Source organism: Rhinolophus sinicus, chromosome 4 (genome assembly GCF_057876585.1).
Source record: "Rhinolophus sinicus isolate RSI-liver-muscle chromosome 4, RSI-T2T, whole genome shotgun sequence".
Lineage (NCBI taxonomy): Eukaryota > Metazoa > Chordata > Mammalia > Chiroptera > Rhinolophidae > Rhinolophus > Rhinolophus sinicus.
The window spans coordinates 22,642,474-22,667,956 of NC_142504.1; the positions used below are offsets into that span (position 1 = coordinate 22,642,474).

The window sequence follows — 25,483 nt, forward strand, 5'->3', positions numbered from 1 at the left end:
TAAAATTTGTGCTCTTAAGTTAGTTTCCTATTGCTGCTGTAAACATTTCCATGAACTGACTGGCTTAAAGCAACACAAATTTTACACGTCTGGAGGTCAGAAGTCCAAAGTCAGTCTCAGTAAGCTAAAATAGAGGTGCTGGCAGCACTGTGTTCCTTCCGGAGGCTCTAGGAACAATGCATTTACTTGGCATTTTCTAGATTCTAGACAGTCACCTGTGTCCCTGGACTTGTGGTCCTGTATCACTCTGCTTGCTGCTTCTGTTATCACATCTCCTTTGACGCGTCTGCTGCTCTCTTTCACTTAAAAGGCCTCTTGTGATTTTATTGGACCCACCCAGACAGTCCAGTATGATCTCTCCATCCCAAGATCCTTAAGCACGACTGCAAAGTTCCTTTGGCATGCAAGGTTACGTATTCACAGGTTAGGGGAATTAGGAGATGGACATGTTTTGGGAGCCATCATTCTGCAACTGTCATGTCATAGAACATTGGTGGAGGTGAATATTCTTTTCATTTATTTATTTTTTAGTGTGGCCTCTCCTGTGTACAGCTTTTCTGTGGCTTCCTATTACTTTCAGGATTAAAGACTTAAACCCCTAGTATGGCCTGGGAGGTCCTCATGGCCTAGCCTAGCCTGGGCCTCCAGCCTCTTCATGGGCTCATCTCCCCCTTGCTCACAGCACTCCACTCCATTTCCTCCCAGCCCATCAGGACCTTGTCATGGCCTTCACTTACATCAGCCCTCTCTCCCTTCCTCCAAACCGCTTTGCCTATTTTTCTGCCCCTCATCACTTGGATCGTACAGCGAACTCTGCTTCCTTAGGCAGCATCATCTTAGGCTTTTGTCTCCTGGTCAAATACTCTATTGCTGCAATCCTGGAGTGTGGACATCTTCACAGCACTCGGTCATGGCTTGCAATTATTTGTGGGTGTTCTTATTTGTTTCATCTGTAAGCATTGTGAAGGCAGGGACTATTTCTATTGTATACTTAATGCTGATCATTTATTTGGTGCTCAATAAAAATTTGTTAAAGGAATGAAAAGACAGTGTGTCTATAAAGTAGCTCTTGGTTTTGTTCATCAGTGTAGTATTGTTATAGCCACAAGCAGAATAAGGTTTGGGTTATGGGAAGGGTTTGTTCAATAATGGAAGGTACGAGATTGATAATTATTGAGTAAAGCAACCCAAGGTTTTTTTTTTTTTTTTTTTTTTTTTTTGTTTTTCAATAGAGTTAATTTCATTATTTAGTAATTTCATGACTCTTCCAATCTCTGTAAAATTGTGTTTAAGGTTTTTAACTATATAGCATGAACATATAGGATCTCATAGGCTAAGAATTCCATTACATTTTAAAGTGACCTTTATTCAGAATTGATACAATGAGTCGGAGGGAGTTTTCCTGGTTTGGGCCTGTGGGTTGTGGAACACAGTCTGCAAAGATACTACCCTCAGTTAACACTGGTGTTCAAAAGAAGTCTCCCGAACTTCCTAAATACAATCATCACTCAATGTACACATATAGCTCTTTCATTAAGAAAATGTTCTACAACAGATGAAAACATAGTTTTATATTGTGTTTCTGAATCAACAGTTTGATTCCTTTAATTTTATATTTCATTGAATTGTTTTTCCCATTTTATTCAAACCTGCTTTATACAAATTTAATTATTATAGTTTCCCTATTTAAGCTACAGTATTTCACCTCGATGTAGGCAATGTTTGTGTTAGTTATCCAGCTTTGTGCCAAATGGACTTCCTGAAAGAGATAGGCTTTTGGAATTTGACAGTGCTTTGAATTGCTCCTATTAGATGAGAAAAAAGTTATTTGGGAAAAATCAGTTTGAAAGCATATTCTTGTTACATTTTTTCCCTCAATCTATTGATTAATATTGTCATTATTCAAATTTAACTTTTAAGTCAGAAATTTCCAATGTCTGTCTATATATCATATATACCTATATTTCACACTATGTATTATAAAATACTATATATCTATGCATTTCTATAGATTTGTAGTGTGACATAGTCACTGATTATTTTTGTTAACCTCTTTACTAGACTTGATAAAAATCCATAAAACTGATTTAGCTATTAACTTTAGTTTTTAATCTCTCTATGAAGATATACTAGTACTTACTAAAAATTAAATTTTTTGTGTTCAGCTTCACTTTAGTTGTTTGAGAATCAATTTATGTGAAATGTGTACATAATTTCCTTTTAGAGTATGTTGGATAAAGGACATTGTCGTGGCAGTAACTAGAGAGAACATGGAAGCAATGAAGGCTATTATTCAGAGGTACCAGCATCAACGCATCTCACTAGTCGAAGCTGGAGTGACCCGCCACAGGTCAATATTCAGTGGACTAAAAGCACTGGCCCAAGATCAGCCGGACTCTCAGCTCTCGAAGCCGGAAGTCGTGATTATCCACGATGCGGTGAGACCCTTTGTTGAGGAAGACGTCCTCCTTAAAGTTGTCACAGCTGCTAAGGAACACGGGGTAAGTATTTATACTTCTGAGAATGGATAAAAAGGGCCAGCTAGAGTGGTTCATTTGCTGAATTTTGATGGAACTATATTTAAATTTGTCAAGTTACTTAAAATGAGCATGATGACCTAAAGATGTCAGGGTAATTTATTTTAGGAAGTTTATAGCATTATAGATTGTGAGAGTTTTCTGGAATTTATCTTTTGCTATAGTCATTTATCATCATAATGTAATATGAGCTATTTGGAGAAGAATGTAGTAATGATGTCCTTAGAGTATGGATGTGAATGGACCTTAAAGGAATGAAATGAAACATGCAGTTATCTAAAAATGTCTAAGGAAGCACTCAAAAGTCGTATATATAATTAACAAAAATCTGGCTCACTGCTCTCAAATTTTGTTTTTAGTTTTCAGAAGTGGTTTATTTTCTAGCAAAACAGCCAGGCAAGTTTTTCACACCCCTTAAAATGAGTCATCTTAAGATGACAAAATTCTGTTTTCATTTCTGTTTCACCAAAATAAACAGGATTGCAAAAGGCCTATTGTAATCTCTAGAACATCTTTCCCCCATCCCCCTTATGTTACTAGGTAAAAGTCTATGAATAACGTAATAGATATTAAACTTAAGTTTGCAGTCTAAATTTGAGACTTAGTGAAAAAAAAAATATTGCATAGACTTGATAAAGTATAATAGAGGTAATTTGTGGAGTCTGACAGACTTTGTCCCAATTCTCAGTTTTTCTAATTATTAGTGGTCTAGTGTTTCTCAATCTCTTTGGGTCTGTTTTCCTTCCTTGCACAAATATAGATGCTAATACTTGTAAGGTAGTTTTTCGGATAGAATATTTACATGTTAACTATTTAGTAGAGTGTTAAGTACTTAAAAATAGGTATTATTTAAAGAGGAATTATAACATCTAAGTAATAGAGGATTGTAGGCCAATGGAAGGAATCATTTAAGTCTTCCTAGCCATCTGGAGGCCAGGGAGTTATAAAATGCTCATCTGGCAAAGACAGTCTATGACTTCTACGTTAACTAAGTGTATTTCGATCGTATAGTCAGGAAATTGTCCCTAATTTTATCTCTTCTTGCTGCAACATGAATTTAATTTTAGACCTGAATAAGAATTCTATAGATTAGATGAAGCATTTGATTTTTTCATCTTTAACGTGACTTCTAAATGGTATTTTGGTGTAGTAAACACTGTGGTCTAAGAACATAGGTGACCACAACACGTTCTCATGGTTCTTGTGCTTCACCTGTGACCCCCTTCCTCTTTTCCAGGCTCCTCAGCTATGGTAGAGGCAATGCCAATATGATCAGTTACAAGAGTGGTGAGGAGGGATAAAGGAGCAAAGGATGGAGAACTTTTTGGAATTTGAGAGAAATTTTACAAATTTGAAAAAATTCCTAGGGACGACCATGTAATTTGGGCAGATAGAAATTCAATGCACATTAAATACACATAAAAGTAGAGCTCTTTGCCTGTTACCTTTGGAAAAAAATATCACTCCCGCTCACTGTAACATTTACACACATTTGGAATTTTTTGATGTTGAGTATTATATTTGAGAGAGATTATTTCTAAGAGATGATTGTCTATAAAGTGGTTCTCTTGGTAGTGTGTCTGAAAGGGCAAAAGAGGCGTTTTATCTTGCTCCACTTACTATGCTAAGAATATCATTGTTGAATAGGTGACTTCATAAAACATATTACAATGGACAGCAGTTAGTGTTTTATGTTTGCAGGTTTGTTGGAATTCCTTTTAGACTTTTTCTAACTTTAACTTTGTTAATCTGTAAGATTCAATCACATTATGCATCTGACATAAAACTAACAAATTATATTTTAATGAAATCTGTGCAACTCGATGATTACGTTTATGAAACTGGTTTAAAGCGAAAACTTTGCCATTTAATTATTTTGAATTAAGCTTCAGAAATCTGGTCTCTTAAAATTATTATATTGTTTTTGACGGTGTTAAGGTATACTTTTCAAAAAGGTCTAAAATCATGAGTTTTATACAGATACAAGATGAGCGTGGATTAAGGATTTTACTTAACTCATTAATGAGGGAACAGGACAGATATTATAATCCAGAGAAGCGCAAATTTTTATTGGAATAAAGGAATGTTGAAATGAATTCACAAGTAGACAAAACTGCTTTTCCAAGGGTAGGGGGAAGGATGTCAATTGGACCTCCATTAGACAAATTATTTGCATGTTTATAGGCAAAGATGATTTTGCACTGTTATCAGTTATCTAGAACTTCCGGGAGTTGTATAAGAGCTAGCCTGAGCTAATCTGGAAGGGTCTGCTGTAAACAATACATAGTTTTCCAGTGGAGGCACTCAGTAATATATTTTGCTTATTCAAAATTTCCTTACAATGGTTAGGATAGTGACCCAGTAGCCTCAGGATATCCAGGAACTACTTACTGCCAACTCTCATACTGTTCTAATCATAAAAAAAATACAAATGCAATTAATTGAGACTTGTACTAGTAGTTTAAGTTCTTACATTGGTGGGAAGTATCGGCATCTTTTAGAACCTCTGGCCAATAAATTGCAAAAGATTGGCCTGAATCAAATGCTCTCCCAAGGCAAGAAAAGAGTGATGACTTTGCTTAGTCAAAGCCACTTCACAATTTATTTTCCATGTATTCCTTTGAACTCATTCTCCTTTGTTCTCTTAAATTGCGTCCTATGGACTCTGACTGATTTTCTTGTTTTTTTAGTCTTTAATGTTCAAACTCTTCCAAAAGGTCCCTTTCAGTAAATCATTTTCTAAGTAAGCTAGACACTGGGACAGCCCCTTAGGGGGATATACATGCTAAAGATAACTCTGATATTTTAACTTACATTTTGGTTAAAAACAAAACCAAGTTGATGAAGATGTATTACCCGAAAAAACTAATGTGTCCAAAATTAAGGCTGACAGAGTTGCCTGCACAGAGGAATGTGAAAGTATCACCAGGACCCAGTTTCTCTCTTTCCTCTGTGTATGCACCATTCTTGGGTTCCACAGCATGAGGTGACCTCAATAGGAACAGCAGTGAAATCCTTTTAGTGTTATTTATCTTTAAAATTGTAAGACTACAGGTATTTTTTCCCCAATACTTTGAAAATATACTGTCATTGTCTCCTGGCTTTTGTTCAGGTTTTGAGAAGTCTTTTAACCAGTATAATTGCATCCTTTGAAAGCATACAATTTTCTCTTTGGTTGATATAATTTGTTTCTCATAGATATTGTGCAGGTGTCTCTATGGTGCATCTAGATATGGTTCTTTTTTCCCCTTGCTTTGGATTTATTGTCCTTTATGAATTTTAGGATTCATATATTTTAATAAATTCTGGAAAATTATCAACCATTATCTTATTGAATATTGACTCTGCTCCGTTTCCTACCACACAGTTTTTCTCTCCTCTCCTTATGGATCACTATATTTAAAATTGACCTTCTTATCCTGTTCTCATGTCTCCTTTTCCTGTTTTCCATCTCTTTTTGTGGGCTGCTTCCTAGGTAATTTCAGTGCTCTATTTCATTCATTTTTTAGCTCTACCTAATCTTACGTTCAAAGATTTAAAAAAAAAAATTCAATTTCTAAGAGTTACTTTTGGTCCTTTTTCAAATCTGATTGATCTCCTTTTATTTATGTTGTTGATTTTACATTTTTCAATGTTTAAATCTAATTTGACACAATGCATCTGTGTGTGCACCCAGTTTAAATCTCACAAACACACTGTTCAAATTTCTATCTCCTGAATTCCAGACCTTTTATATTTAATTTCCAACTCAACAGAACCACGTAGATTTGCCCTTTTCAGTGTCTGTGGGATCATGTACAGGTCAGAATTCATTAATTTTCCAGGATCTCTGTCCTCGACTTTTATCCTGTTCGTAAGAAGGAGTCACTGATTTTCAGCAGGGTGTAATATGATCATATTTGAATTTTAGAAAGATGACTGTCTCCCTGATTTGGTAGATGGATTAGAGGAAGAATTTGAGGGAAATTAAATTAGTTTTGGAACTACAGTAATGACCCAACTGAATGATGATGGCCTATCTATGCCAGTTGAGATGGAGAGGAAATTGGAGGTGTTAAAAATGTTCAGGGAACGTATTAACTTGACCTGACCCCTGGATAGTGTGTGAGCCATGAGGCAGTAAGACACATGTATTTTATGTGCTTTTATTTTTCTTTCCCTTTCTCTGACAGTAGGCCTCAACATATCTTCTCCTGAAATCCCCGTGCTCCTAATATCCCCACCCCCTCATCTTTCCAAGGGGAGATGAGAGTTTAGACACTAATTTACTTGCCACAACTCTGCAAACTTACTCATAGAAATTGTATTTATCTAAGAGTTCTAACTGCCTGGGCCCTTTTTTAAAATTTATTTTTATTAGTTTCAGGTGTACAAAACAATGTACTAGGTAGACATTTCACCCCTCACAAAGTGATAAGCCCCCTTCCCCAATCTTTGCCCCTCTGGCATCATATAAATCTATTACAATTCCATTGACTCTATTCCCTATGCTGTACTCCACATCCCGTGACCATTTATATATATATATATATATATATATATATATATATATACACATATACATATGTATATGTTCTATATATATGTATATGTATATGTATATAATTACAGTTGACATACAATAGTATTCAGCTTCAGGTGTACAGTGCAATGGTCTGCCTGGGCCCTTTTGAGCACTGATTCGTGGTACATCTTCATGCATTTCTCATAAAACAAGGTCCCCTACACTTACCTCTTGTATTGGGTTGTTTTTCCAATATTTAAAGCAATAGGAATTTTTGCATCTGAGAGCGGGCTCTACACCTTAGTTTGTTTCTATATTTGAATATTGTTGTGGCACAGGGTTTTTCAAGCTCAGCATGACTCACATTTCGAGTAAGATAATTCTTTGTTGTGGGGGGCTGTCCTGTGTGCTGTGTGATGGTTAGCAGTACCCCTGTCCACACCTGCACTCCCACTGCCCATACCAGTGATGTGGTGGATAATAAATTTCCAGGGTTAGACCATAATTAGTCATAATACGACATGTGGATTTATCCTATTTCTTATTTCCCAAATTTAATTGAGATATAAGTGACATACATCGCTAAGTAAGTTTAAGGTATACAGCATAATGACTTGCCTTACATGTATTGTGAAATGATTACCACCTTTTTCCTTTTCTTAAGGTAAATAATTGTCTTTATAATTTAGCGAGCAATTGAGTATAATGTCAGTTTAAAAATGGCTCTGGATATTTTGTTTCTTGAACAGTTAAAGAACTTTAGTTGTGGTAGATGGTTACAGGACACTTAAATCAAAGGTGTATGTGGACATCGTTTCTTGTATAGGAAGTGTACACATTTTTTCATTAAACATTAACTAATTTTTACTTAGAAAATCTTTGAGTTATCTTCTGAAGCGAAACAGTGAACTTTATGTAAGAACTAGAAATTTTGACATGTGGTGTGTGGGTGTGTTTGTATGTAATCCCTTTGGATTTGCAGCATGACTATATTCATCAATGATTAATAGCACTTTGGAAAGTCTTACAATTAATATGTGTGCATCAGCAAGAATATACTTTGCCACTACTCAGTTTTACAACTTTGTACAGTATATTCTGGGCATGTTGTAAAACAGATGGAAAATCACTTGGCAGATATTTGACTCTAGATTTGGAAATTGGACATTAGATAGAAGTGACCATGGCTAATCACTTGTACTAGATCCACGTTGGGTATTTTTGATCATGAGCAAATGCACTGAAGGTCGGGGTTTAGTTCTGGGTGGGGTACAGGTAATGAGCTCTCCTGGGTCATTGGATTGTGTCATTATCTATTGGAGAGACACTGGAATTGACTTAAGTCCTAGCTCTAAAGAAGCAGTTTTATTTGTGAAAAAGCAGTGAGTTCTGATTCAGTGGGAAATTTTAGGCTTACTTTGACAAAGATTTAAATGCCCAGGGCAGGGACTGAACTATTCCCTGACTGCTGTGGAATGAGGTGAAACTTGATCTGTTTCTGATGCTGGGGAAGATACTGTGAAAACCTTTTGTTTTGATTCACTCCTTGAAGCTACCTACCCTTGTATATCTGTCTATGAATTACCTTCAAATGAAGTTGAAGAATGGGTAGGTCAAGGCAAGATGACTATATTTAGGGGTTAAAGTGAAATAAAGTTTATTACATATTGAAGTGTAATGTTCCTCATTATATTAGATGTAAGGTAAATGGTACTAGTTTAACTTCCAGGAATTAAAGTTTAGTATCTAAGATGGCGGCTTCCTTATTCCTTTTTGCTGCATGATCACGTTTAGGAGTGTTTTATAACTGGGACAGAGGTTTTCCTAAAATACCTATATTTCTATATTGAAAAAATAGGAATTTCTTTTAATTTGTCAAAAAAGGAGATTGGAAGTATTCTATTATAAAAAATATTCAAAATCTCATAACTGCTAATGATTAGCTTTGAAGACGTAATTCTGTAAATATTTCTTAAGTAGTCTTTCAATAGACAGCTCAGCTAACCCAAATTGCAATTGCAAGGTCGGAGGATTTCTGTTGAACATTGTCATAATTAGCTTGAATGAAGATGCCCAAGGAGGAATCCATGTTAACGCCTCCTGTGTAGTTGGGCGCTAAGTATTGTTCAATTTTGCTTTTAAAAGTAAACAGTAGAGGTGGGTTCATTATCCCACATTGTGTGATTTGTATTTCCATGCATTGACATGGGGAAATACTTTGATAGATGAGCTTAAAAGGCAAGTACTCACTGTGGTGCTGCGCTATTAAGCGTCCATTGAGGGATTATTATGCTACTTCTCACGGAGACAGTGCACTTGATAACTTGGTTATGCTTCCTATAACCAACTTCCTAGATCGCTGTGTTGGGAGGCAACTCGTCAACTTTGTCCATACTTGTGTCATGATTTTGATGCTTTGAATTTCAAGATAGACCACTGAAGTGAGGATTCATTGCTTGTTTATTTCTGAACAAATGTCCCTTACGATGGAAATATTAGGTTGCTGCAAAAATAATTGCGGTTTTTGCAACTTTTTTTTTTTTTTACCTTTTAAACCACAGTTACTTTTGCACCAACCCAATAGCTATGGTACATGTCTATTGACGTTAGCATCTTTTTTCTATATCTGTTTAGACCAGATATCTGGGCGAATGGTAGTCAGAGAAAAGAAGTGTCAGCAAATGTGTGATTTTTCACTTGTGACCTTTTTCATGGGCCTTTTGTTGAGTAAGAGCCCCAAAGCTGGTAGTCACCTTGTGCTTTCAATTGTCTTCTTATTGTACTACTTTCTACTAGATCTTTTGGCTTCCATAACCAAGAACCTACTTATTCTTGGAATTTACCCATCCTGCCATAATAACATCTCAAGCACGGATGATTTCTGCTCTTGAGAAGTTAGTTTTCAGTAATCAAAAATGAGAGTCCACAAATACAAATTTTAGAAATTTTCTTTTTAAAAATACTGAATACACACAGAGAACTTTGGATGTCTTCAAATCTACCACCTGATATGATAAATAGAACTTTACCAGTCACTTTGAAACTGGCCCCTGCCCTGATCTTACTTACTCCTCCCAATTGGATAAACATTACCCTGGACTTGATTTTTTTATTGTTCTCTTGCTTTTCTTTTCAGTTTGGTAGCCTGTATTCCTAAACAACATTTGTTATGTCTTTATGATCTCTTTTCATACTTTATTTTTTGAGGCGTAATTGACATTTCATTGACATATGTTTGTATGATTTTTTTCCTTATGTTTTGCATTTATCTTAACAGCATTTATTTTTACACGATATATTTGGGGGAATGTACTCATGTGACTGTGCAGCTATAGTTCATTTCTGATCACTAATCACAATTCATCTATTTACAGTTGATGGACATTTGTTTTCTTTAGTTTTTGCTAATGCAAACATTGCTAGCATGAACATTGTTATGCATATCTTCTGGTGAACATGTGCAAGGATTTTTCTAGAGTCAAGATGTATGCAGGTTATCAGTTTTACAAGATGATGAATTATTTTCAAAACTTGTATCAAATTACTCTCTCATCAGTAGTATGCATAACAAGAGTGAGTTGCCTCACATCCTCACCGTCACTTGATTTTGTTACACATCTTTTTTTCTGATCCCATTAGTGGAAAATGCTTTCTCTTTGTGGTTTAAGTTGGCATTTTGTTAATAGATCGGGCATTTTTTCATATATTTATGGGCTTTATGTGTCGTCATAAATCGCCCATGTAAGTATTTTGCCCCTGTTTCTATTTTTAAAATAAATAACGATTTGTAGGAGTTATTTACACATTTTGGACACTAATGCTTTGCCAGTAATATGTTATATGCTTTGTAACTGTTTTCTCCCATTTTTTTAAAGTTATAAATACTGTTTTGTGATGAATGAGCAATTTTATTTTAATATATTGAAAATTACTAATGTCTTCCTTTATGGCTTTTGATTTTGTTTGGGGTCTGAGAGAGGCAGGGTGGGTGCCTTAGGTTCAGATTGTGGCAGTGGAGACAGTGAAAAGTGGGCAAATTTGGGATATTTTGCAGTTGACGGGGCCTGCTGATGGATTGGATACGGAGTAAGGGGGGTGGGGAGAAATCAATGATGACCTTCAAGGTTTTTGGTAATAATGACTGGAAGAATAGAGTTGACATTTATATAGATGGGCAAGTCTGTAGAGGAGCAGGTTTGGGGTCTGTGGTATGGGTGAAATCAACACTTTGATTTCATTATGTTACAGTTGAGATGTGTATTTTGATATGAGTGGAGATATTAAAAGTGGAATTTGGATGTACAAGTCCAAAGTTCAAGAGAAAGTTCTAGGCTGCATGTATAGATTTGGAAGTTCTCACATAGATGCTATTTGAAGCCATGCAACTTTATGAGGTCCCCTATGGAATGAGTGTAGCTAGAGAAGTCTGTGGTCTGAGCTCTGGAATATTTCACTGTTTAGAATGAGAATACTATGAGGATGTAGGATTTAGAGTGTGGGAAGATGAGAGGGTTTGTTTGGGAATAGTTTCTGCAAATCAAGTGAACAAATGATCTCAGCAGGGCAAAGAGCTATCTGGGTTTTGGCTATGTGGGGGTCACTGATGACGTTGGTAAATGTACTTTTGTAGAGCTGTAGAGATAAAATCCTTATTGAAGTGGATTCCAGAGAGCATAGGAGAAGAGAGAAATTGGAGATATGGAGTAGTACAGATAATTTTTTCAAAGACTTTTGCTTTGAACATGTGTGGAGAAATTTGGTTTCTGGAGGAAGACATGTGATCAAAAGAGGAATGATTTAAAGATGGGAGATATCGCAGAATTTTTGTATTATTAATGGAGGCAATTCAGTAGAGGAATAAAAATGATGAAGCAGGAGAGAAAGAAGACAATTGGTACAGAGAAGTACTTTAGAAGGAAGGAGGTAGAGATGTTGGCTCTTACATAGGAGATGATACATAGTTTTTAGAGTTTAAACTTTGCATTATTTTTGTTAAATATATCCCTAAGTATTTTATTCTTTTTGAAGCTATTGTAACAATTTTTTTTTTTTTTTGGTTTGTTCAATTCTAGTAGATGGAAATATAATTGATTTTTATATATTGAACTTGTCCTCTGCATTCTTGCTAAACTTGTTAGTTCTAATAGTTTTTAGTGGATTCATTAGGATTTTAGATATATGAGATCTTGTCATCTGACAATACAGTTTTATATTTGAGGTATGCCTTTTATTATGTATTCTTGCCTGATTTCTCTCACTAGAACTTCAAGTACAGTGTTTAATACAAGTGGTGAGAGTGGACATCCTTCTTATGTCTTCCTGTTAAAGAGAAGACATTCAGACTTGCACCGTTATGTATGATATCAGTTGTGGGTTTTTCATAGATGTCCTTTATCAGGTTGAGCAAGTTCTCTTCTGTTCCTAATTTATGGCGTGCTTCTTTTAATGAAGGAGTGTTGGATTTTGTCAGATGTTTTTTCTGCATCTATTGAGATGGTCATGTGTTTTGTCCTTTATTCTATTAATATGGTGTATTAAATTGATTTTGTCATATTGAACCCATTTGGCATTCCTGGGATACTTCCACTTGCTCATGGTGCATAATACTTTTTATATTTTGGCAGATTTCGTTTGTTAGTATTTTTTTTTTTTTTTGAAGATTTTTGTGTCTGGATTTATCAGGTATTTTAGTCTATAGTTTTATTTTTTGTTATGTCCTTGTCTGGTTTTGGAATTAGGGTAATACTGGTCTTGTAAAATGAGTTGGGAAGTGTTCTTTCCTAGTTTTTGGACTAGTGTGAGGAATTAGTATTAGAAAAAAAATCCCACTTATTTGATATAATTAATCTATGAAGCTTCTGGCCCTGGGCTTTTTTTTGTGGGAAATTTTAAAAGTTTTCTAATTGTTATAGGTCTATTCAGATATTTTATTCTTAAGTTAGTTTTGGTAGTTTGTGTCTTTCTAGGAAATTGTGATTTCATCTGTTACCTAACTTGTTGCTATATACTTATTCATAGTTTTCTTTTATATTCCTTTGTATTTATGTAAGGTTGGAAGAAATGTTACCACTTTCACTCCCGATCTTACCAATTTGAGACTTTTCCTTGGTTAGTCTAGGTAAAGGTTTGTCAATTCTGTTTATCTTTTCAAAGAACCAAGTTTTTGTTTTCTGATTTTTTTTTTAAATTCTCTATTACACTTATTTCTGCTCTGATCTTATTTACTTCTTATTCCTGCTTGAGCTTCAGTTTTCTTTTTCTTTTTACAGTGTCTTAAGGTAGAAGGTTAGGTTTTTTATTTTTTATTTTTTTTATTTTTCAATTACAGTGACATTCAAAATTTTATATTAGTTTCAGGTGAACAGTGTAATGGTTAGACATTTATATAATTTATGAAGTGATCCCCCTGATTCGTCTAGTGCTCACCTGACACTATACATAGTTATTACAATACTATTGACTGTATTCCCTATGCTGTACTTTACAGCCCCATGACTATTTTGTAACTACCAATTTGTACTTCTTAATCCCTTCACCTTTTTCACCCAGCCCCCACCCCGGTCCCACTCCCATCTGTCAACAATCAGTTTGTTCTCTGTATCTCTGAGTCTGTTTTCATTTGGTTTGTTCGTTTATTTTGTTTAGATTCCACGTATAAGTGAGATCATATGATATTTGTCAGGTTTTTAATTTGAGAATTTTTTCTTATATAGACATTCACAGGTATAAATTGCCCTCTTAGGACTGCTTTAGTTGTATTTTTCTCTTCATTGTCCTGCATAATCTCTATTGATCTAACTTTAAATTCATCGATTCTTTCTTGTCCATTTCAAATGTATTGCTGAGCCCTCTACTGAGCTGTTCATTTTATTTATTATACAGTTCAACTCTAGAATTTCTATTTAGTTTTTAAAAATATCTGTCTTAATATTGATAATATTTTCGTCATACTTCTTTAACCATGATTTTTCTTTAGTTCTTAGAACCTATTTATAATAGCTGATCTAAAGCCGTTATCTATAAAGTGTGACATCTGGGCCCTCTCACAGGCAGTTCCTGTTGCTTGCTTTTTTTTTTACTTTTGTATAGTTCACACGTTTGTTTAATTGCGTCTCTATTTTTTGATAAGCTGGATATTTTAGATAATGCGTTTTGTCAATTTCAGGCACTGATTCTCTCTTTTCCACCTCCCAGGACTTGTTATTGTTTGCTTATTTGTTTGCGACTTTGTGGGTCTGTTTTAGTGAAGTCTTTTTCCTCTACAGGGTGAAGCCTCTGATGTCACAGGGTACAGTGTTGGGCATGTGTTTAGTCACCCTGAGATGACAGTGGTTTTAGCAGGGTTGTCTTTGATTTTCTTTCCTTGACGTCTGTTAGACTGTCTGCCTCTGTTGGTATCACACCCAACTGATAAGCTCCATTTTATGCCCGAATTGCCCTTTTTGGGATTTTTTTTTTTTTTTTTTTGCAACAACACTTAGGGCATAGATTGCTGTACAGTCGAATCCAAATAAGTTCTGGCCCCTTTGCATGGGTGGTATTTGAGGTTTGCTCGGCTTCCAAGGGTGTTCTTGTTAGCTGTCTCAGTCCCTGGTTGTCTCTGGTAAACTAGTGGGTCTGCAGTTTAGTTTTTATCGTTTCATGTAGCTACCAGCCTCCTCTTAATTTCTTACCATGATTAATATCCTTTTCTTTTTGAGAGTACCCTTACGCTTCAACTTATACTCTTTTCCAAGTAAAGTCAATTCCCTTAGGGAGAGCTTCATGGCTCTCTGTTCTTAGAGCCTGTCTCTTGCCTTGTGAAAAATCACGGCTCCACTGCTTTGGAGCTGTGGGTGGGTATGCTGTCTTGTTTCTTTCAGACTGACACCCTTACTTCATGAGCAAGGTGCTGCGTGGGGGCATTGGAAGACTCCCATCTTCTCTTTTCTCCTTTCCTGGTGTAGAATCTCTGCCTATGTGTGATCTGGGGCAAAGGTGATTCAGGCCCCAGTATTTTCCCGCCTACCATTCCTTGGGGCAGATCCTTACCCTGTAGGTGGAGGAAGGGAGTCTTCAACCTCTTAGGCACGCTGGTCTATAATTTTGCCTCTGCGACATGGAATTGCGTGAGATGGGAAATGTTAGCATTCTGCTTCTCCCACTGGGAGCTACGGGGAGAGGCCCCCCCCACCCCCCCTTCTGACATACTTATTCTGAGAGGAACTTCAATCACACTAAACTGGGTGTGGAATGTGGGAAGAAACAGATCATAACTCAAACACCACAGGCTTTCTTTGTTCTTATCAAGATTTAGTAGATTTTCTTGAATAAATGTTTCTTAATTTGCCGAATGCCCTTAGGACAAGTTTCAAAAGCTCTTAAATGGGTGTTTTTAAAATACTTTCCACTAGTTGTAGTTGTTTTGCTGGGAGAGAATCTGCGGAGCTCCTTATGCTGACATTTTATATGTCTCATGTTGTTTTATACATTTTTACGAGATGGCCTGGCATAAAATTGCATATAAATCGTTGCGGTGTAAATGTAACTTTTTCTTTAAAAACACTGTGTGTGTATACACACGTGTCCATGTATTTCTTTCCTGTCTTGTGGTCTAAGCCCTGTTGATACGTGTTGGGCTTGACCTTTGGGCTTGTTCCTCACCTATGTTTCACCTACGTGGAGATCTTTCCCTTCCTGTTACCCTGACTGTCTCCTCCTTTTGGCTTTTATGCTGAGGCTCCACATTTTTACTTGAGTCCATGGAAATGGTGTCACAGTTTATAAACTATCTCCTTGGCTCATATATTAGCTTTGATTTTTAGCCAATCACTTGACTTTTGTAAACTAGTTCATGGATTGATTATCTTGCTCAGATACTGGTTTTAAGATCAGATTTGTTGTATTCGTGTATTAGCTTCATGTGTTGTAATCCCCATGTAATAATTATGTGAAAGATAGGACATTTGGAGTCTATATAAGGAGGCTTGGTTAATTGTCTGCCGTAGGAACTGTAATTTAAGGCTACTTCACCAAGTTAGCTGTCTGGTAATGATCTTTAAGACTATATTACAATGAGACCATATTAAGGATGAAGGGAAAAATTGTCACCTATGAAGGTATATCTTTCATAAAGATGAAGGTGACAATTTTCAGAAATTGTCAGCTATGAAAGTGTATGAAGGTGCATCAATTGATGAGACAGAGCTTTCATCAGAACAATTGATATTAATAGATATTTTGCCTGAGGGAACATTGTATTTATGCTATGTGTGAAGGGAGCTGTTTTTCACAGGAATTAGAGCAAAACAAATTCATTGTTACTTGGGTTGTTGTTGAGTCTTATTTGGGGGATCTTAAGGAATATGTCTGTTTCCTTAATTATCTAATGTGGAAATTAAATCTTTGGAAGGCACGCTAATTAGTAATTCATGCATAATCCGTTTCAGTTCTTTCATAATAATCTTTCTCTTTCTCCCTCCCACATTCAGGGAATACCCAATTGTATCTTTCCATCCTTTTTTTTTTAAGTTCTTGACTTCCGTGGCCTGTGATGAAAAGGATTTTGAACCTATAATAAAGAAAACAGTTCTACCTCTTAGTATATGGAACTATAATATTATGAAATTGGTTTTTGAAGTGAAAGGATTTGATTTATGAACCAGATTTATACTTGTTCAAATACTTTCTGGAGATATGAATAAGATCTGCTTTCAAAAATGCAATATAGAATTCAGAATTTCACTTTAAAATATTCTCTAGGTGAAATAAATGGGTCATTTGCCTCTTTTTTTGTTTGTTACTTAGGCAGCAGGAGCAATTCGACCTCTTGTATCTACTGTCATCTGTCCATCTGCTGATGGTTGCTTAGACCAGTCTCTAGACCGTGCCAGACACAGAGCAAGTGAAATGCCCCAGGCTTTTCTATTTGATGTGATCTACGAAGCATATCAGCAGGTAAGAATTCAGTTTCTCCAACTTAATCTCTTTCATTGATATTTTCAAATTTATTGGTATATTATGTTTTTAATCAAAAATTTATATCTCTAGAAAAGAGACCATTAGTGTACAAATTGGCCAATTATGTGTCCTTTTTGGAGACATGTCTATTAAAGTCCTTTACCTTACATTTGTTGTTATTGTTGTTGAGTTGTAGGAGTCCTGTATATATTCTGGATATTAACCTCTTATCTGATACATAATTTGTAAACAATTTCTCCCATTTCATGGATTGCCTTTTCACTTTGTTGATAGTTCCTCTGATGCATAAAATACTTTCATTTTTATATTATCTAATTTATCTATTTTTAAAAGTTTTGTTGCCTGTGCTTTTGGTATCATATCCAGGAAATCATTGCCCAAGTAAATGTCATGAAGACTTCCCCTGTATTTTCTTCTAAGAATTTATAATTTTAGTTCTTACATTTATGTCTTTGTTTCATGTTGAGTCAGTTTTTGTATATGGTGTTAGATAAGAGATCAACTTCACTTTTTTGGCATGTGGCTATTCAGTTTTTCAAGTGCCATTTGTCGAATGTTATCTAAACCCTTGTTAAAAATTATTTGAATGTATATGCAGGGGTTTATTTCTGGGCTGCCTATTCTATTCCATTGGTCTATATATCTGTTTTTATGCCAGCGCTGTACTGATTCAATTACTGTAGTTTTGTAGTAAGTTTTGAAATCAAGAAGTGTAAGACCTCCAACTTTTTTGATCTTTTTCAAGATTGTTTTAGCTATTTTCAGTGACAATGCACTCTTTGATGTCCCTGACTCTGACCGTATTTCCCTCTTATTATTCCTTCTGTCATCATTATCTAGCACAGGGCCTCAAATCTAGATGTTTAATACATATTATTGTGAGAATTAAAAAACTATACTGACTTTTTATAGTATAAAATATGGAATGCTCATATGCTATGAATCTATTTCCTGTATGTACTATGGAGTAGAAATTTGGACTTGGTGTAGAAACCTTAGAAAACAATACTATCTATATATTTCATAATCTTACCTAGTTCATACTTGTTCTCTAGGAACTGTGCCTTAATAAGATATGAACATCTGTCTTTACCCGTGTTATAAAAATTTTTTAAAATGCAGTGTGGATGCAATTCAATTATAAGTGTCTGTAAGAAGAGCAGAAAGCAAACAAAAGATGAGGCAAACAGAGGACACAGATCATACTACAGAGAGGACATAAAAAAGTAATGGGGTTGTTACTTTCTTCCTGTGGTTTGTTCTGAGTTCATGGCATTGAATTGGAAAAATAAGATCCTGGGAAATTTTTGTTCAGTCTGGGAGATTACTGGAAATATTTCGTATGTTTGTGCTTTTCTGGTAAGAAAGTTAAAGGTGGGGAATGGAATGCATGGGAAGAGGCATACAATGGAAACACTATTCTGTCGTATGAGGTAGTCAAAAGGACCTCTTGGAGCTGTCAAGAGCCTTTTGTTTCATCTTCTAAAATCCTGATCTCTTTGTTACAGAATTTGGCAAGGAAAGCTGCTCTTTAAAATAAATAAAAATGAACGGGGGACATAGTCTTTCCTCTTCTTGATCTTTTACCACAGGACTTTGCATCTCAAAGTAGGTACTAACTTTTGGAGGACAGTCAGGAGAGGGCAGGAGTTTGAATTTACACAGATGGACACTGAAGAATTATACATAACTGACAGTCAAATTCCAGGCTTTGTCTGTGGCAAGAGCTGGCAGACACTAATGCCCAGGCAATCCTCTAATTCTTTCTCCTCCAAGGATGACAGAGCTGCAGATTCCCAAGCAATTCCATGATCACATCATGGACTATTATGTGTACTAGCAGAGATCCGTTATTTAGGTGGAAGAAATAAGGTTCCAAATGAAAAACGTTTTGGTTTACTCGAATGCTAAAGGAAATCCTGTGAGCTATGGGTTCATCCAGAATCAGATGGTGAAATAAATTTTGATCTCGTTTAGTCCTCGAGCCCTTTACGTTACTTTGTGTAATGTATGCATTAGCATCAACATGGTAGCTTTAGCAGTTTATGGCCAAAACAAAACTGATTTCCTAGGCAGATCAATAACCTCAACTCCTATTTGAGGCTCTTTTACTTTAGAAAAATTATGGAATGATGGAGAAACTATGGTGAGCTATTTTGAGGCTATATTTTATCATGAATGAATATGGATTTTAAAATTCATGTAACTTTATTCACACATTTCTTCCACACTGTGTCTGTTGTGTGAAGCTGATGAATTCATGAAAATTCTGTGTGTGTCTGAATTACGTGCTACGGCATTCATCTGTGGAGGGTGTTGCTGTGTCAGCTTGGTTAAATTGGGAACTTATTTTTTTCTCAGATTGGCCAAAAGAGCAGTAAGAGTGAGATTTAGATGGCTGAAGTGAAGCAGGCCTTCTCTAAAAGGTCTTTTTTCTGTCAGATGGGGTGACCAACAGACACAAAGATGCCTGGTGGGTTCTAACCTGTCCTTGCCATTTTGCTCCGCCATTTAGCTTCCTGACAGCCAGCGCTGTTGACTATCACTAGCCCTGGTTCATCACCAGATACTGGACTGGGGGACCCACTGAGGCAGTAGCTACACAGATGTAGCTGTTTCCCACAGACCTCCCGTGGCTTTCCTCTCAAGGTCTCCCTTTGGTGGCTGGATGTGCTTGTCTGGTGTGATTAATTAGTCAATGATGTCTTCTCTGATCTTTTAACTTGCCTTCCATTCTATACCTTCCCCAGGGACACAGCTGTGTGAGGTCTAATTCCTGGAACCCCTTATCACATATCACATACGGTGGGCCTGCTCCCCAGAATGATTCATCATCTAATTCCACTGTGGGGTTGTGTCCATGCTGTGTCCACTTATATGTTGTACAAGCAACTCTGACTATTTTTCACCATTGCTAAATTACTTTTTTTTTTTGTTTGTTTTACCTTGTTTAGAAAATAATACATTTTTAGAAGGTACATGTGTGTCTTAAAAAGTAATAAATTTATGTGGTATTTGGTGGCAAAGTTGTTTGAGTTTGAAAGATAGCTTTCTTCTTGGATGTTTCACAAAGTGTTGTCAAAAGAATTAGAGGGAAAGTTTTTTTCTTTTAAATGGTTGGGGCAGGGTTTTGTTTTATTGGTCTGCTGCCTAGAATATTGAAAAGTCATGTATAATGACATAATTAATTATTAATTATCTACTACTATTAAAGTTGGCGTGTTTAGGAACCATTTTTCTTGTAGAACATAATCAGTTCTGAAATAGTACTGTGGGATTCAACCTGTCTGTGTACCCTTCAACATGGATTTAAACATTATGGAATTTTAACAAATTAAATTTTAATCATTTCCCTATACGTGATTTCAAAGTTTGACATTATTTTATGGAGATTATTATCTGCAGGCATTACTATCTTGAGAAAGAGTTTGACATTTCCAAATATCAGCTAGAGATATAGTTCAGCATTTTTTGGGCAATTAAAAGAGATATTTCCACATGCTTTTGAATAAACTCAATTTCTTCTAAATTTTTTTAGGACTAGTGGAAATAAATATTTTCACTGAGAATACCTTGTACAAGAATTTATGGGTAGTGAAATTTGTGTGCACTGTTGAATGCCAAGGTGGCTATGTACTTCATAAACCTCACAGAAGATAGTCTGAAACATAGAATAGAGGTACTAGTTCCTTGCTTACAGTATGGTAGGCTCTCGAATAACATAATTTTGGTATAATGTTGATGAGCTGATGTAGGAACTTAACTTTTGTTTATATCTTTTAGTCTGTGGTAAAAGTTGTTTCGTTATATGTCGTTTCGCCAGAGTTCCAAGAGAAAGTAATTCTATGGACTACTTTAGTGAGGACTTACTGTATTATCTATATTTTGTGTCAAATCATTTCTCAGGGCTTTGTCTCCTGGTAATGACAGAATAGCTAGAACAACCAACTTCCGAGTGGATAAAAACATAAACTATTATAAACTCTGATATATATCTATTGAGTGAGACAAAGACATTTATCCAGAGAGATATGATATATATGATATATATATATATATATAAAATGTATATCATGTATATCATATCTCATATTTGTATAATGGCAGTGAATAGTGACCAAAAGTAGGCAAAACTTAGAAAGGATTCAACCCTTCGAAGAAGGGAGTCACAGTGGGTAAAGTACACATTTATATGATGTGCCAGTCAGCTCTAAATTCACTTGTCCCTGCCTTGCTGGATCCATTGGACATCTTTCCTTTGCCAAAAAATTTTAAGCTCCATCAGTGGAGAGTGCTAAAGAGACGCTGCCAGAGGAAGGGTTTTTTTTCCTGGTTCGGTATGTTTTTGTTCCTGCTCACTCCACAACTGCCATCAGCCTGTGTCTGTGGCACTCAATGCCATTCACTCTTTAGCAAGTGTTTGATGCCCGTTCTGGTCTGCTAGGTCTCTGCCTGCCAGCTTCTGCCTGCTGACACCTGGTGGAGGTTTTCTTGTTTGCCAGTCCTGGACTGTGGTTCTGTGCCTGCCAGCCTTGGTTTCTTGGCATTCCAACAGTAGGCTTCCAGCTTGTCATTCCGTGTCTACAATTCTCTGTGCATCAGCCTTAGGCTTCTGGCCATGCAGTGTGAGGCTCCCACCTTGTCAGTTCTCCTCCATGGTTCCTAACATACCAGTCTTGGCCTGCTGATTTTGTACCACCTCTGGGCCCATCAAGACATTAAACTTCACCATCCAGTGGGCTGTAGTCATATCTTCTCCAGTGAGGTTTGAATCTCAGCCTTGGAGAGAGGGCCCTACCTCTTTCCATTTTTTCCTTCCTTGGGTATTTCCTCTCTTATTTAGTATATTTTTTAGATTTCTGTTTTATTCATTCTTAGGGAAACCATGGTGCATAGTTAATAATACTGTAAATTATATCTTTCTTGTTCAAATTATTATGCAGTTTATGACTCCTGACTGAATGCTGAATGGTACATATAGCTTTTTAAATTTTTTTCATGAGCTCACTTCTCAGGCCCTGTAGTGGCAATGCAGAAAGCTATCATCTTTTTTTTTTTCCTGTCCTGAGAATCCAGAGGATAGAATGTGGGGCTGGCAAGGGAATTTGGGAATTGGGGGTCATAGTCCAGAATGTAGGGAGCCCAGAGGTGGGAGGTCTGATATGTGCATATGAAATCTCCCCAAGCCTTTGCTGACTCCTGAATTGTGTATGTATGGGGCAATATTCCAAGGGACTCAGCGGAAAGCATCAACTGGAAACCTGCACAGGATGGTTAGAGACTTCAGCAGCTGCTCACCCCAGGGGAGATGGAGTTTGGAGTTTGAGTCTTGCCGTGTTCAAAGGAATTTGGTAAACATCGCTGGCTTTTCGTCAATATTCTAGAAGGACCACATTTTAGGAGTACCACTTCCCAGAAAACACCATGGAAAATAACTGAATCCATAGTTTGTAAAACGTATTATTTACAGTGCCTAGTATATATTTCAAAACTACTAAGTATTAAAACAGGTAAACATGACTCATGTTAAGAACATAATTGGTCAATAGAAAAAGACCCAGATGTTGGAAACAGCGGTGTAGGACTTTAAAATGACCATGACAAATGTGTTGAAGGATCTGTAAGAAAAGGTTGATACAATGCCTGAGAGATGAGGAATTTCAAGACAAATGTGGAAAGCGTAAAAAAAAACCCACAATCACATGGAAATCAGAACCGAAAAATACAATAGCCTGGATAAAAACATAGTGAATCTATTGGCTGTAATCTACAGGGAATTGAAGAATGGATCAGTGACCTTGAAGATAGTCTGGGTTCCAAATGACTGAGGTGGAAGCTGCCAGTCTTTGTACAGCCTAGGCCAGACTTGGAACACCAGCAGTTCTGCCATATTCTATAGGTCAGAGCAGTTATAGGCCAGCCTATATATTTACACAGAATGAAAACAGACACCCCCCACCCACCCACCCCCGCGCCCAGAATTTGTGGCTATTTTAAATCTATCCCAATCATCATGCTGTAAGAGCAAGAATGTGGAAGCAGGCCACTGAGTTTTGGCTAGTTTCTGCCACTTCCTCATTATTTAGTAACTTGCTGTACAAACTTCTTTGAGTCTTGCTATTTTTGGAAGGGGATAAAAATATGTTCTTTACTGGGTTGTTGAGAAGAAAATATGTAGAAATAGTAGAAAATTAATAAAAGTTACATATTATGAATAATTCCATTGTTCTTTGTTTCTATTTGTTTCAATCCTTAGTCGAGTTCCCCAAGTAAATACATGTAGTTACTTATATAAACTTATGTTTTTTCTCTTTAAGTTTCCTAATTTTGAGATAGATTTGGAAGTAACCTAGAATTTTTTTCTCTGTAATTCTTTCTTGTTCCAGTTGTATTTTGTTATTGAGTGTGGATAGGAACTATAAATTGTCAAACCAACAAGGTGTTATTACCATTATAACTATGGTCAAATCATTTGGTCCTTTAATATTATTATGCCTAAAGCAGTAATGAGTTTTAGTGCCTTGAGGTCATCACAGCAAACACAAATCTTTATACTGTAATGCTGATTGAATATGTCTCGCAGATGCCTGCTTGCGCCCCTATTCTGGTGGGTATTCCCTTTGCTGGGTCTGCCTGCCCTACCACTCGGGCATCCTAACATTCATACCTCCTTTCCTCAAGCCTGTTCCCCCGTGACGGAAGGGGTGAGAGATAATGATGACATTGAGAATCCAAAATGCCCTAATTTTATTCCTAGCTCAGCGATCTTGAAGAATAATGGGCATATGCTTTTAGTTTCTCTGGACTCATATTCAGGCCTGTAAATGAAGGATTTGGACAATGTGATCTAAAATTCTTCCTAGCTCAGAATTTATGATTCAGAAACTGGTAAAGGGGTGAGTAAGAGAATGACTATCAACAAAACAAAACAAAACAAGACAAAAAACAAAAAACAAAACCCCCAAAACAAACAAACCAACAAAAAAAAAACTGAGTAGAGATTGAAAAGACATCCAATGGTCATTTGGTTCATTACATGAACATAAGTAGGTGTGAGACATTAATGCAGCCCAAACAGACTGAACTGATGGAATGATGCCGTTGAAGTATATATGAGGTAAAGAGTGGTATATATGAGGTATATATGAGTGGTAAAGACTTTTGCCAGATGAATCACTACAACGATATTTTACATTGTGTTAGAGAAGAAATACTTGCTTTGAAAGGGATTTTAGACTTAAATTAGTGGAGTTGGGCTGGGGCATGGGAAGTGGGGGTGCAGAGGTACATTGCAATGGCAAAAATACTGGCCTTTGTATGTAAAGCTCCATTAAAAATTGATCTTTTAGCTTATAGAATGAAAACATATTTAGCCATATCATGTTTTTATTCGATGATATATTTCTTACTTTAAAATGTGTACATAGCCATTAAAGAGTAGAATGTGTTTATTGAACAAGGGATAAATCCCTATACTTGATTTGGAGCTGCTTGCCCTGTACTATGACTGAAGTTCTCCTGTGGGTGTTTGTTGTGTCTAAACTTGCACTGTGAGCCGGCATTTTCATCTGTTCCTGATTTCTGTGGGAGTTGAGAGTTTGTATGTTGTGGGGATTGACCCAGGAGGGGTACACCTGTCTTTTTAAGACTATTAAAAAGTCATTTGAAACTGTAATTTAAAATGTCCTCTTCGGCCTCACCCAAGGATATACTTTCTTTGTTAAATTAACATGGGATTTTTGATTCAAGCAAAGGGAAAAGGAAACCAGTTCAGTGAGTACCCCCTGGATGGCAGGCAGAGGAACGGCCAGGCGATAATCCTATTTCGTAGGTAAGAAGGGACTCACACAGGGTCGATATCTAATGCCAAAAACAAGATGAAAATTGCAGCCCGATTACAGTACCTGTTACATTTCCTGAAACTGCTTGTTGCAATGACATGCTTTATTCTTGTACATTTAGATGACGCTCGACTATAAAAAGTGTAATTACTTATATAAATGTCTTTTCTAATAAGTTTTGGTAACCCAGGATGAAAAGACTAGAGACTATTTCCTTAGCTGCTTAGTTGAGAGTGTATTCAGCAGTGCGTTTTTATTAGCATATTGTCTGTCTTTTTATCTGTATGGTTTTTATCCTTTTGGTTTAACTTTGTGGTTTAGTCTCACTGTTGAGTATGTTTTTGATACAGTCCATGCCTTAAGGGAATAAGTGTATTTGAAATAGAAGAAATAGATTAGATGACTAACTCTATTATTTTCTGGTGGCTATAGTTCAGTGAGGAAGTTCGGGAAACATCCTATTAAGTTATATGTTTAATGACACTAAATTCATTTTTTGGAAACACACCCTTTTCTTAGCCATAATAGTCTTTAGGGTAGTAATAAAACCAAGGAAATTTTTTATACCTTCTATTTCTAAAAATAACTAAATTTTAAGGTACTTCAGCCACAGTTTTTTCCCCCCTTTCTCTTAAAGTAAT

The 25,483-nt window shown here is 36.2% G+C and overlaps 1 protein-coding gene across 2 annotated transcripts in view; it reads left to right on the forward strand.

Moving 5' to 3' along the window:
- Nucleotides 1–25,483, forward strand: part of CRPPA (CDP-L-ribitol pyrophosphorylase A) — a 217,447-nt gene that overhangs the window by 9,946 nt on the left and 182,018 nt on the right. For both annotated transcript variants that reach the window (XM_074340804.2, XM_019727133.3), the window contains exons 2-3: nucleotides 2,225–2,501; nucleotides 16,828–16,977. In XM_074340804.2, coding sequence (XP_074196905.2) covers nucleotides 2,225–2,501; nucleotides 16,828–16,977 — 427 coding nt within the window. The remainder of the gene's footprint in view (nucleotides 1–2,224; nucleotides 2,502–16,827; nucleotides 16,978–25,483) is intronic.